Raw genomic sequence first — 13,384 nt, 5'->3', positions numbered from 1 at the left:
AAAAGAAAGTCTACATCTGACAATCCCCACATAAAACAGCTCATATACATACCATTATCTGATTCTAGTCACAGATCTAGAATCAGATTACTACCCAATCCTAACCTTAACGATTAACATAATGAAAAATATCACACCTTTTATCAGTGGTTCGGGGCTACTCTCATCTGGCTAATGGGGCAGGGGGTCAGTAGTTCAAAGATGAAGGGTCAGTGTATCTCTCACCTTGTTGTCACTGAGCTGTTTGGTCAGGGGTTCCCTGGAGAGCTGCAGTAGGTTGTGCAGGCGCCCCTCGTTCTGACCAATCAGAGCCTTCACCTCCAGCCTCTGCTCCTCCCACTGGTCGCTGTGGCCAATCATACTGTCCAGCTGCTGGAGCCGTGCCTCTACGCCGTGCTGCGTGTTGTCCCATTGGCTATGCACCTTCTCTACTGCAGTGAGAGAGACGGAGGGAGAAAGATAAATAGTGGTGGTAATATTACCAGATAGAAAGTAATGCACATCCATGCATAGCCTGCAAGCCACTGACGCAGACCTTTGGAACATCTACACTTTAAAAAGTCTAATAAATCCATGTAATACAGCCTACACATTCACAATAAATCCATTATTTATTTTAGACAGGTCTAAACAAACATGATATGAAGAAAATGTAGTCTATTTCAAAAGAAAAGAATAGCGTACTCTGAGTTGTCGTTATGTCCTGATCTGGCTATGCCATATGGCTGTGGGGTACACTAGTTCATTTAGCAGACAAGATTTACTTAGGATTCCATTATTTTATAGTATGAAGAATACAACTGAACATAGCTGAATAAAACAGAAAGTATATTTTCTCCAAACGATTTGAGGGAGTGTTGCACATGTGTCTATTCTGTGTTGAGGTGTTAACAAAGAAACAGGTACTCCTATATGCTTAATTTAGAGTAATTCATATAACTTTAATTGTGATACAAATGTTGTGCTATTTATTTAGATGTTTTATACATTCTAAGGGACAGTTGTGGGATGCGATAGAGCCCAAATGAATATAACCACTAGCATCAAAAAACCTGTTTGAAGCAATGAGCCTGACATGACAGATGAGAACGTTTAGCTTAAAATGTTGATCAACTATTAGGCTATTTCTTCACATTATAAACACAGCGATGAGCACACTGCAGTAGGCTATAAGCATGAATATTCCATTAGCAGGAAAACACCATTATCAGTGACCGCAAATGTGATTTATTATAAAGGTGCATTTGTAGGTTGAAAATGTACTTCCACAAACGTGAAACTCACGTGCTGTGTATGTATGTCAGTTAGGCTTTACACCCCTTGTAAAACAGATTCATGTGCTTCATTTGATAAAGTTTTTGGGACACTTTAGTTGTAATACAAACCTACATGAGGTGTGATACTAACCTTATTAAAACATATAGGCCTATGGGCTAGGCTACATGAGGTGTGATACTGACCTTATCAAAAACATATAGGCCTATGGGCTAGGCTACATGAGGTGTGATACTGACCTTATTAAAATATATAGGCCTATGGGCTAGGCTACATGAGGTGTGTGACTATGATTTGAAAAAGGCATCATTCACAGGTGATCATATATCATTCACAGGTGATCATATATCATTCACAGGTGATCATATATCATTCACAGGTGATCATATATCATTCACAGGTGATCATATATCATTCACAGGTGATCATATATCATTCACAGGTGATCATATATCATTCACAGATGATCATATATCATTCACAGATGATCATATATCATTCACAAGAGATAGGCTAATATTGTCACCAATGACACTTCTTGATTTAGTCTTGTCTTTACATATACTTAATAATATATGTGTGAAATTTGTTTTGATATAGAACGGACCATTATCATGCACCTGTCTCGAAACAGAGGCAGGGGGAAAAAATACATGTCATTTATGCACTTAAATAGAGAATGGAGGACACTTTTACCGTGGTTAATTTTTATGCCAGCCAGGTAGGCTATACTCCTGTTGTAAAGAGAAGCAATGTGCTTAATATTAGAAAGTTGAGAAATGAAATAAATACAATAGGCCTAGCCTATAGAAAGCTGATGGGATCCTCCTGTTTTTAATAGAGGCCATCACTCTGTTTCCTCACGCAATTGCATAGCCTATAGAAATGTTGTGCAACATAAGCTCATGGGATCATACATTTGCATTGATGTCAGAGTAATTAGAGGGACAATAGAGTGCTGAGTACCAGGAAGTTAGCATGTTTGGTAGGTTACTAATGACCATCAGCAGCATCAGAGCTTGGAGAAGCCTAATTACCGTGGCTAAACGGTCACGTGGAATTTGACTGCCGTCATGACTCGTGACCGCCGGTGTGGCAGTAATACGGTCACCGCAACAGCCCTAGTTGTGGGTAGTTAGTTTGAATTCAAGGTTGGGTAGGTGAGGTGTACCTTCCTGCTTTCCCCTATGAGCATACGGTACATACGTTTCTCAGTGATGGAGGTGCGTACATCCAGGTTGGAGGTCTTGTTCTTTATGTTCTGGGCCAGAGTGAAGATGTCCTCCAGCTGGGGGTGACGCTGCTCCAGGTCACTTTTAGTCACCTGGACAGAATATTTCATTATAAAGTCCTTTATACATGAACATATTACAGTAACCACAACCACAGGTGCAAATACTATTACAAACACGACTCCCAGGTATAGAGGTTTACCTACATACACACTCACTCAATGTTCATGGCAAGTTACAGTACATGCCACAGGTAACCACACACTCGGTGACTAAAGTCATCACCCAGTACACTCTACCAGTCCCCATTAATTCACACACACACCTGTAGGCGTCCCATGGTGGTGCGTATCTCGTCTGTGTCCCCTACAGTAACGATGTTGGACTTCAGCATCTGTGTGATGAGCAGCAGCCAGTCAGCCAGCTCTGTGGCCGTCTCGTTCAGATCTGTGGGGGCCACCAGCTCTGGGCTGCGGGGGGTCTGGTGGTGCCGGTCCTCACTCATCAGACTGGCCATCTGTACTGCCGATGGGACCACTGACACTGGGGATGGACACGGGGGGAGGAGGGAGGTAGAGAGAGGCCAATTTGATTCGATCCGATGTTTATTTGTATTCAGTTTGCCAGATTACAAATTCTGTTGGTAAAAACAGATAGGAATGTTAAAGTAGTAACTAGTAATTCATAATTCTGGTTAAGTTACCTGAGAGTTGTTGTTGTTGGGCGACATGGTGGGTCCATGGAGAAGAAACAGGATGTTGCAATGGAGACAACATAGGTGGGTGTTGAGAATCCTTCAACCTTCCGTCCAGAGCCTTCCAGTCTGCCGCCAGCTGCTCTACCTTACTCTACACACAGGGGGCACAGGAGAGCACACACACATCTGTCTTCACTTGGAGTTACAGTCGATTGTGACTACAGTTTAACAAACATTTCGTTTTTGTCCTGTTGTTTCATGGGATATTTTTTGTTCATTGTGTGTTGATGCAACTGTGTTATGCTTGTTGTTGGCCAAAGCAGACCTTCTCCAGGGGAAGCAGCTGTTGTCGTCTTTGTAGTTCTATGGAGCGGGCCAACAGTTCCTCAAGCTCTCTCTTACGCTCCCTCATAGCTGCTGCCAGAACCTACAACACAGAGAGAGACAGACGGACATAGAGACAGACAGAAAGGAGTGGCTGAATGTCTCCATCTAAAGGAGACAGTTATGGTCCAATCAAATAAAGAGACCTTGTTAACAAAGTACAATAAAACACTGGATTTAAGGTTCTGCCTAGGCATCTTCAGTTTAGCGTGGTTAGCCAACGTGTGAGTATTACCTGGCTCTCTGCAGGGCTTACACCTCTCCCACTGAGGCTCTGGTGTGTGACCTGGACCCAGTCGGTCATTCTGTTCATCTTGTCCTGGAACTGACCATGACTCTGTAGGTTCCCCTCCACCTCTCCTACTTTATCTAACAACTCTTGAGTCACCTAGAGGAGAAGCAGGGAGGAAGGAAAACAGAGACAAAGAGACAGACAGACAGACAGAGACAGACAAGGAATGGAGAGAGATTGTTCATTTCCATTAGCACTTTTTTATTGTTACTCTCTTCTCCAGTTTAAGTTGACATTAAGGCTACTAAGTTGCATTAGGTTCATTAGGAAATGTAGGTTGAATAGGTCCTTCTCACCTTGCTCCAGTTGAGGTTGATGGTCCTAAGTTTGCTCATGTGCTGATCTCTCTCCTGAGGACTCACACTCTGATTGGCCAGAATCTGGGGGCCGTTCTTGTTCATCCAACCAAGACGCTCGTTCTGGGCGTCCATCTCCTCAGCCAGAGTCTAGAGTGAGATAGGTGAAAGAGAGGTGAAGGAGGTTTAGGGAGAGATGAGAGGTGAAGGATGGTTAGGGAGAGATGAGAGGTGAAGGAGGGTTAGGGAGAGATGAGAGGTGAAGGAGGGTTAGGGAGAGATGAGAGGTGAAGGAGGGTTAGGGAGAGATGAGAGGTGAAGGAGGGTTAGGGAGAGATGAGAGGTGAAGGAGGGTTAGGGAGAGATGAGAGGTGAAGGAGGGTTAGGGAGAGATGAGAGGTGAAGGAGGGTTAGGGAGAGATGAGAGGTGAAGGAGGGTTAGGGAGAGATGAGAGGTGAAGGAGGGTTAGGGAGAGATGAGAGGGAAGTAACAGAGAGATGAAAAGGGGGTAATTGGATTATTAAGGGGTGAATGAAGGGGTTGGAAAATATGTGGGTTAGGGGGGCAACAGGTTCTGGCCCTGAGCCTTACCTTGAGTTCTTTGAGGTTCTTGTCGGTAGCGGTGACAGGAAGAGAGCTCACAGCACACTCAGCCTCCTCCAGCCACAGAGCCAGGTCTCCACTACGCCTCACCAGCTCTGATAAGGCAGGGTCACCTCCAGCCAGCCTGCACACACATACACAGGTACAAACACATACGCATACATACACAGGTACAAACACACACACATACACAGGTACAAACACACATTCAAACACACACACATACACAGGTACAAACACACACACACACACAGGTACAAATACACACACACACACAGGTACAAACACACACACACACATACACAGGTACAAACACACACACACACAGATTGAGATGTATTTTTCTACGGCTGCCGTGTGCATGCCTAATCCTAACGTTTAGGATATATTTGTATACTGATCCATCATGCTGATATCAAACATTACAGCCTAGGACATTGATGCAGAAAATATTCATACATTTAGATAAATGGATAAACTATTTTATTGGTGCATATCTGCACCATAGTAACAGTAACATTCTAGTTAATCCTCCTCATATAAACATACACAAATATTTAAACATGCTTTTTCCATTGGACACAATTTTTGAGGCCCGAAATGCCCTTCATATCACCCTTAAAAAACGGTACTATTTTTAGGGCGACTGTGCTTCGTTTCCATGGTGTTCACCTCCGTGGTTACCTGCGTTGTCTGTCCAGCACCTGTCTTTGCACGGCCCTGCAGCGCTGGCCCAGGGCCTCCAACTTGTTCTCCATCAGTGGCCCATCAGGGGCCGACAGCTGCCCAATGATCCTCTCCCCTGTCTGGCTCAACCCGGCCAGGACAGGCATGTGACTGGCTAGACCCTCCTCCAGCTCCTATAGGGAAGAGAGAGGGGCTACTGATCAACATAAAACTAGGAAATAAAGTTGTATTAATCAACAGAATGACTCAATTGGAAATTATCTGGTATGAGTAATGGATAGCAACTATAGGTATTGGATAGATTGGACTCTAACGGCAACAAGCAACTAGTGCTAGCTGTTTCACGCATCCTACAGATAATTATGATGATGTTAGTTGTAGAGATACTATATAATATTAGCAATACAAATGTTCATCTCCTTGTTTTTCAGTCTCTCGTTCCCTCTCTCCCGCTCTCGTTCCCTCTCCCTCTCTCGTTCCCTCTCCCTCTCTCGTTCCCTCTCCCTCTCTCGTTCCCTCTCCCTCTCTCGTTCCCTCTCCCTCACTCGTTCCCTCTCCCTCTCTCGTTCCCTCTCTCGTTCTCCCGCTCTCATTCTCTTTCCCTCTCTTGTTCCCTCTCTCGTTCTCCCTCTCTCGTTCTCTCTCCCTCTCTCCTTCTCTCTCCCTCTCTCCTTCTCTCTCCCTCTCTCCTTCTCTCGTTCTCTCTCATTCTCTCTCCCTCTCTCGTTCTCTCTCCCTCTCTCGGTCTCTCTCCCTCTCTCGTTCTCTCTCCCCCTCTCGTTCTCTCTCGTTCTCTCTCCCTCTCTCCCTCTTCTCCCTCTCTCCCTCTTCTCCCTCTCTCGTTCCCTCTCTCGTTCCCTCTCCCTCTACTGTAATGAACGACAGAGCGTGAAAAGTGCTGGATAATTAAGAAGAGAAGCTGTATTGTTCACAACATTTTCTCTCACCAAAACTCCCCAACCGCATCAGTTGCTAACGTAAACATACTGGTCTGATTTGTTTGATCGTATTTAGATTATGGAAATAATTGTGTTCATCATAAATAAAACATGTCAGAGTTCTCATTGAAGTGAGTGAGTTATACCCACACTTATATTTCTCACACAGACACAGACACAGACACACACACAGACACACACACAGACACACACACACAGACACACACAAACAGACACACACACACAGACACAGACACAGACACACAGACACACAGACACACACAGACACACTCTCTGACCTCCTGGTGTGTCCTGGCTGTGTCCAGGTCCAGTTGTCCATCAGGTCCGGTTCCCTCAGTGAGGACCAGTTCTATGTCGATCAGCCACTGGCTCAGGTCGTTCAGGTCACAATGGAACTGTCTCCACTCCTCCACCACACGGTCAAAACTCCTACAGACAGACAAGGGACAGCAGATATTGAATCAGTTGACTTGAACTAGTCCAACACCTAACCTTAACCATTAGGGTGGAAACTAGTTTTACCCAGACCAACACCTAACCATTAGGGTGGAAACTAGTTTTACCTAGACCAACACCTAACCATTAGGGTGGAAACTAGTTTTACCCAGACCAACACCTAACCTTGACCATTAGGGTGGAAACTAGTTTTACCCAGACCAACACCTAAGCTTAACCATTAGGGAGGAAACTAGTTTTACCCAGACCAACACCTAACCTTAACCATTAGGGTGGAAACTAGTTTTACCCAGACCAACACCTAACCATTAGGGTGGAAACTAGTTTTACCTAGACCAACACCTAACCATTAGGGTGGAAACTAGTTTTACCCAGACCAACACCTAACCATTAGGGTGGAAACTAGTTTTACCCAGACCAACACCTAACCATTAGGGTGGAAACTAGTTTTACCCAGACCAACACCTACCCATTAGGGTGGAAACTAGTTTTACCCAGACCAACACCTAACCATAACCATTAGGGAGGAAACTAGTTTTACCCAGACCAACACCTAACCATTAGGGTGGAAACTAGTTTTACCCAGACCAACACCTAACCTTAACCATTAGGGTGGAAACTAGTTTTACCCAGACCAACACCTAACCATTAGGGTGGAAACTAGTTTTACCCAGACCAACACCTAACCTTAACCATTAGGGTGAAACTAGTTTTACCCAGACCAACACCTAACCATTAGGGTGGAAACTAGTTTTACCTAGACCAACACCTAACCATTAGGGTGGAAACTAGTTTTACCCAGACCAACACCTAACCATTAGGGTGGAAACTAGTTTTACCCAGACCAACACCTAACCATTAGGGAGGAAACTAGTTTTACCCAGACCAACACCTAACCATTAGGGTGGAAACTAGTTTTACCCAGACCAACACCTAACCTTAACCATTAGGGAGGAAACTAGTTTTACCCAGACCAACACCTAACCATTAGGGTGGAAACTAGTTTTACCCAGACCAACACCTAACCATTAGGGTGGAAACTAGTTTTACCCAGACCAACACCTAACCATTAGGGTGGAAACTAGTTTTACCCAGACCAACACCTAACCTTAACCATTAGGGTGGAAACTAGTTTTACCCAGACCAACACCTAACCATTAGGGTGAGAAACTAGTTTTACCCAGACCAACACCTAACCATTAGGGTGGAAACTAGTTTTACCCAGACCAACACCTAACCATTAGGGTGGAAACTAGTTTTACCCAGACCAACACCTAACCATTAGGGTAGAAACTAGTTTTACCCAGACCAACACCTAACCATTAGGGTGGAAACTAGTTTTACCCAGACCAACACCTAACCATTAGGGTGGAAACTAGTTTTACCCAGACCAACACCTAACCATTAGGGTGGAAACTAGTTTTACCCAGACCAACACCTAACCTTAACCATTAGGGAGGAAACTAGTTTTACCCAGACCAACACCTTCCATTAGGGTGAAAACTAGCAGATCTGGAATCTGTTAAAGTCCTGATATGGCTGTAGCCTCTATTCTTATGGAATCTATTGTGAGTTGATAATGGACTGAATGAGGACATCTCCCAAATACATTTGTGTAGTAGGGATCCTCACACTTTATGGCTGACACAATTTAAGCACCAGAACTGTTTAAGGATTATGAACTGGGGTTCATGTTATGAACTGGGGTTGCCTGATGTGACCAACTTTTTATTTAGTTTAGTCATTTTTTTCAGAGAGGTGGTTATAGGTACAAAAAAAAATATAGAAATGCATACAGAAGATAACCCCAACCCATCCCCCCCCCTTAGTTCCAATCCACCTGCCCACATCCACCCTTCCCACCCAGAAACAGCACTATGAATTTGATCCCAATAGCCAGAAGGGGGAGCCATGGGAACCTTTGACCTACAGAAATTCAACAGTGGCAATATATTCATTTTGACAATAGAGATTCTGCAGGTTAAAGCAACTGGGATGTTAGTCCATCTACTGAGGTCAGGTTGAATTGAGTGTTCTGTTAAAGTTTCTGCCAATGGTTTTATCTAAGGAAGGAACTATATCTACTCCCAAATACTTTAACTGGTAAACGATTGGGATTCATAAGTAGAGATGTCCTCCATCGGGGTCTTGAGAGGCAGTAGGGCTGATTTTGTTAGATAAATTCAACGTCATCTTAAGTTATAAAATGTATCTATGAACTTTAATGCATTTGGGAGTGATTGAAATACATTGTCTAGATAGAGTACAATATCCTCTGCATATAATGAGATGAAGTGATCAGTAGATTTGAGGGAAATAGGTTTTATTTCCTTCTATTGACAAATTGCCTGGGGCAGGAGTTCCATGGATAATAAGAATAGCAAAGGCGAAATTGGATCGCCTTGTCTGCTGCTCCTAGTGATGCTGAACGGACGGAGCAGAGCAGGTGTTGCCTGTTGTTACTATGGCTGTGGGATTGGTAAATACGATGAGCCAATTCCCATATGTTCCAAGACAGACTAGAATAGTCATATCTCTGGTCTATCAAAAGCTGTTTCTACATGGAGAGAAAACACAGCCCAAGGAGCTGTTGTTTCTGATGAAGCATGTAAGATACTGTACGTAATAGTCGGTTAACTGAGGATAAATGCTTTTTAAACCCGCTTTGTTCCGTGTGGACCAATTTGTAAATCTCGAGACGGGACGACAGCATTTGGAAAAACAGTTTAATATCTGTGTTTATCAAAGATAGTGAGAACACTGGGTGGCATTTTTATTAAATAAAAGCTCAATTATTGCTGTATTCACATTTCTCCCAAATTAACCATTGTGAACACCTGTATGAACCATTGTGAACACCTGTATTAACCATTGTGAACACCTGTATTAACCATTGTGAACACCTGTATGAACCATTGTGAACACCTGTATGAACCATTGTGAACACCTGTATGAACCATTGTGAACACCTGTATTAACCATTGTGAACACCTGTATGAACCATTGTGAACACCTGTATGAACCATTGTGAACACCTGTATTAACCATTGTGAACACCTGTATGAACCATTGTGAACACCTGTATGAACCATTGTGAACACCTGTATGAACCATTGTGAACACCTGTATGAACCATTGTGAACACCTGTATGAACCATTGTGAACACCTGTATTAACCATTGTGAACACCTGTATGAACCATTGTGAACACCTGTATGAACCATTGTGAACACCTGTATGAACCATTGTGAACACCTGTATTAACCATTGTGAACACCTGTATTAACCATTGTGAACACCTGTATTAACCATTGTGAACACCTGTATTAACCATTGTGAACACCTGTATTAACCATTGTGAACACCTGTATTAACCATTGTGAACACCTGTATTAACCATTTTGAACACCTGTATGAACCATTGTGAACACCTGTATGAACCATTGTGAACACCTGTATTAACCATTGTGAACACCTGTATTAACCATTGTGAACACCTGTATTAACCATTGTGAACACCTGTATTAACCATTGTGAACACCTATATTAACCATTGAGCAATAGTGGACCTAACTGATTCCCACATTTGAAATAGACCTGAGAACAAATACCATCCCTCCAGGTGATTTGCCTTTATTCAGAGTCTGATTCAGAGTGTTTAATAGCCACATGTAAAGGGTTGCAGGTGTGATTATGGGAAACCTGATATTGTGTACTACCAGAGTACAGTGAAAATCTTAGACTCTGAGATCCAACATGCAGGACTAAGTGAAATAAAATAATGAAAATGGTCAATAAAAAAAACAATAGAAATAAAATTATATATATCATAACTGTAACAATAATTAATAAATAAAGTGATTAATAACTCAATTCATGCTATTCAATGCCCGTGTTTAGTTTTTTTAAAACAATTCATTAATTATTCCTTCTGTGGGTGTTGGTGGGTGGATTGTGGAATCAATATGGAATCAGAATTAGGTTGTTTCCACTGGGAAATTCCTTCTTTTTCCAATAAAGAGAAAGGAAAAGGAAAAACATCACCCCGTTCCTGACTTCCATTAAACACTAGCACATGTGTGGGATGCCAGGGAATGACTGGAGAAAATACCACCTCACAATGAACTACCACCATCTCTATATAAAGATAGAATAGGTCATTATCAATAAGATGTCACAATACGCTGTAGAGCGTTCGATTTGGCTGCTGTGGGGCAGAGACCCATTTTCAAGGGATTGTTAAATAAATATTATAACAATTTGGGTTTAATATCGTCACGTCTGGAAGAGCATAGTCAGAACGACACATTTCCGATTATTCCACACTTCGCTCTATCATCAGAGTTATACAGCCAGTCACGGAATGCTTTTCATGACCAGTAAACATCAATTGATCATGTAATTTCAGATACATTCAGCATGTAGCTAGCTAGCCAAGGAAACAACGTGTCATGCCCTGGTATATCTCTCCATCCTCTCTCATCTGTGGTCAATATCTGAAAACTGACATTTACTCTGTACACATGCTAGAAACTCCCTGACAGACTAGCACAGAGACAGGATGGAGACAAGATCATAACTAAGTGACAATGCAATACTGGACCACCAAAGACTACAGCTGCTCTTCTTCCCTTTATTGTGATGCTACAATTAGCATTTTGTTTTTCCTTATGCTCTTTAGTGCTCATTGTGTATGAACACCTGACAGGTACTATGTAACCATGTTGACCGTGAGTCACCCACCCTTTGCGGTGGTTGTACATGCGGTTGAGGCGGTCCCACTCTGCGTTGAGCTGGGTGAGGGCGTCTCCTATCTGTGCCACCTCTCTCTGCGACGCCTCCAGGATGGCATCAGGCTGGCGCTCATGGATCACCGTTACCTGCTCCCCCACACACTCCAGACTCTCCTTTATACTCTGGGAGAGAGAGAGAAGGAGGAGAGGAGAGAGGAGGGGGGAGACGTAAGTAAAAGAGTGAGAGGTATCTGTTCAGACCTACAGGACCTATCTCTCCCCTCATCCCTACCCCCTTTCCCCTCCTCCCTCCCTCTCTCACCCTCAGTGTGTCCTCCTGGCTGGAGAAGTCTTCATAGAGACCACTGCTGAGCTCGGAGGAGTTGAGCAGCAGTTCGTTGTCGGCCATGGCCAGCAGAACCTTGTTGATATTCAGCAGGTAGTCTGAGGGACTGAGAGAGAGTGCCCTGTCCTCTGGCTCCATCTGCTGGCAAGAGACGGTATTATGTTAGAAGAAGTAAATGTGTGTGTGAATCAGACATTTTGCAATTACATTTAGCAGACACTCTTAGAACGACTTACAACCAGTACATTCATCTAAGGTAGGTAACACAACAACATGAGTCTGTGGGAAGCATCAAATGTCAACATTTGATATCACATTTAATATGACGCCATACAACAAAACAAGGTCATTAAAAGGGCATAGGGAATAAGATAATAAGTGATGTGTAATACTAGTGATATACTGAATAAAAATCTAGAAAGCAATGTGCAACAATTTAAAAGATTTTGCTGAGTTACAGTTCATATAAGGAAATCAGTCAATGGAAATAAATTCATTAGGTCCTAATCTATGGATTTAACATGACTGGGAATACAGATATGGTCACAGATACCTTACAAAAAAGGTATCACCATTTGCCTCATGCAGTGCAACACATCTCCTTCGTATAGAGTTGATCAGGCTGTTGATTGTGGCCTGTGGAATGTTGTCCCACTCAATGGCTGTGTGAAGACGGACATTTGGTGGGAACTGAACACGCTGTCGTACACGTCGGTCCAGAGCGTCCCAAACATGTCCAAAGGGTGACATGTCTGGTGAGTATGAAGGCCATGGAAAAACTGGGACATTTTCAGCTTCCAGGAATTGTGTTCAGATCCTTGCAACATGAGGCCGTACATTATCATGCTGAAACATGAGGTGATGGCGGCGGATGAATGGCACAACAATGGGCCTCAGGATCTCGTCACCATATCGCTCTGCATTCAAATTGCCATTGATAAAATTAAATTGTGTTCATTGTCTGTAGCTTATGCCTGCCCATACCACAACCCCACCATGGGGCATTCATCCATGAAGAGCACAGTGGCCATCGTGGCTTGTCTCAGACCATCCCGCAGGTGAAGAAGCCGGATGTGGAGGTCCTGGACTGGTGTAGTTACACATGGTCTGCGGTTGTGAAGCTGGTTGGACATACTGCCCAAAAATCTAAAATGACGTTGGAGGCAGCTTATGACAGAGAATTAACATTAAATTCCCTGCCAACAGCTCTGGTAGACATTCCTGCAGTCAGCATGTCAATTGCACGCTCCCTCAAAACTTTAGAAGTGGCCTTTTATTGTCCCCAGCACAAGGTGCACCTGTGTAATGGTCATGATGTTTAATCAGCTTCTTGATATGCCACACCTGTCAGATGGATGGATTATCTTGGCAAAAGAGAAATTCTCACTAACAGGGAAGTAAACATGTGTATGGAACATTTCTG

The 13,384-nt window shown here is 43.3% G+C and overlaps 1 protein-coding gene across 6 annotated transcripts in view; it reads right to left on the bottom strand.

The window, feature by feature from the left end:
• The window catches only part of utrn (utrophin), a 337,767-nt gene that overhangs the window by 211,445 nt on the left and 112,938 nt on the right, over nucleotides 1–13,384 (bottom strand). For 5 of the 6 annotated variants that reach the window (XM_031800412.1, XM_031800411.1, XM_031800415.1 and 2 more), the window contains 12 exons: nucleotides 11,938–12,102; nucleotides 11,626–11,798; nucleotides 6,705–6,855; nucleotides 5,465–5,640; nucleotides 4,769–4,904; nucleotides 4,177–4,326; nucleotides 3,824–3,976; nucleotides 3,530–3,631; nucleotides 3,211–3,355; nucleotides 2,833–3,050; nucleotides 2,482–2,599; nucleotides 226–431 (listed from right to left, as the gene is read on the bottom strand). In XM_031800412.1, coding sequence (XP_031656272.1) covers nucleotides 226–431; nucleotides 2,482–2,599; nucleotides 2,833–3,050; nucleotides 3,211–3,355; nucleotides 3,530–3,631; nucleotides 3,824–3,976; nucleotides 4,177–4,326; nucleotides 4,769–4,904; nucleotides 5,465–5,640; nucleotides 6,705–6,855; nucleotides 11,626–11,798; nucleotides 11,938–12,102 — 1,893 coding nt within the window. The remainder of the gene's footprint in view (nucleotides 1–225; nucleotides 432–2,481; nucleotides 2,600–2,832; nucleotides 3,051–3,210; nucleotides 3,356–3,529; nucleotides 3,632–3,823; nucleotides 3,977–4,176; nucleotides 4,327–4,768; nucleotides 4,905–5,464; nucleotides 5,641–6,704; nucleotides 6,856–11,625; nucleotides 11,799–11,937; nucleotides 12,103–13,384) is intronic. The other variant, XM_031800413.1, reaches the window with a different exon arrangement.

This window comes from Oncorhynchus kisutch, linkage group LG21 (genome assembly GCF_002021735.2).
Source record: "Oncorhynchus kisutch isolate 150728-3 linkage group LG21, Okis_V2, whole genome shotgun sequence".
Taxonomy (NCBI): domain Eukaryota; kingdom Metazoa; phylum Chordata; class Actinopteri; order Salmoniformes; family Salmonidae; genus Oncorhynchus; species Oncorhynchus kisutch.
Note: the sequence above shows the minus strand (reverse complement) of the source record. Positions and strands in the feature narration are given on the sequence as shown.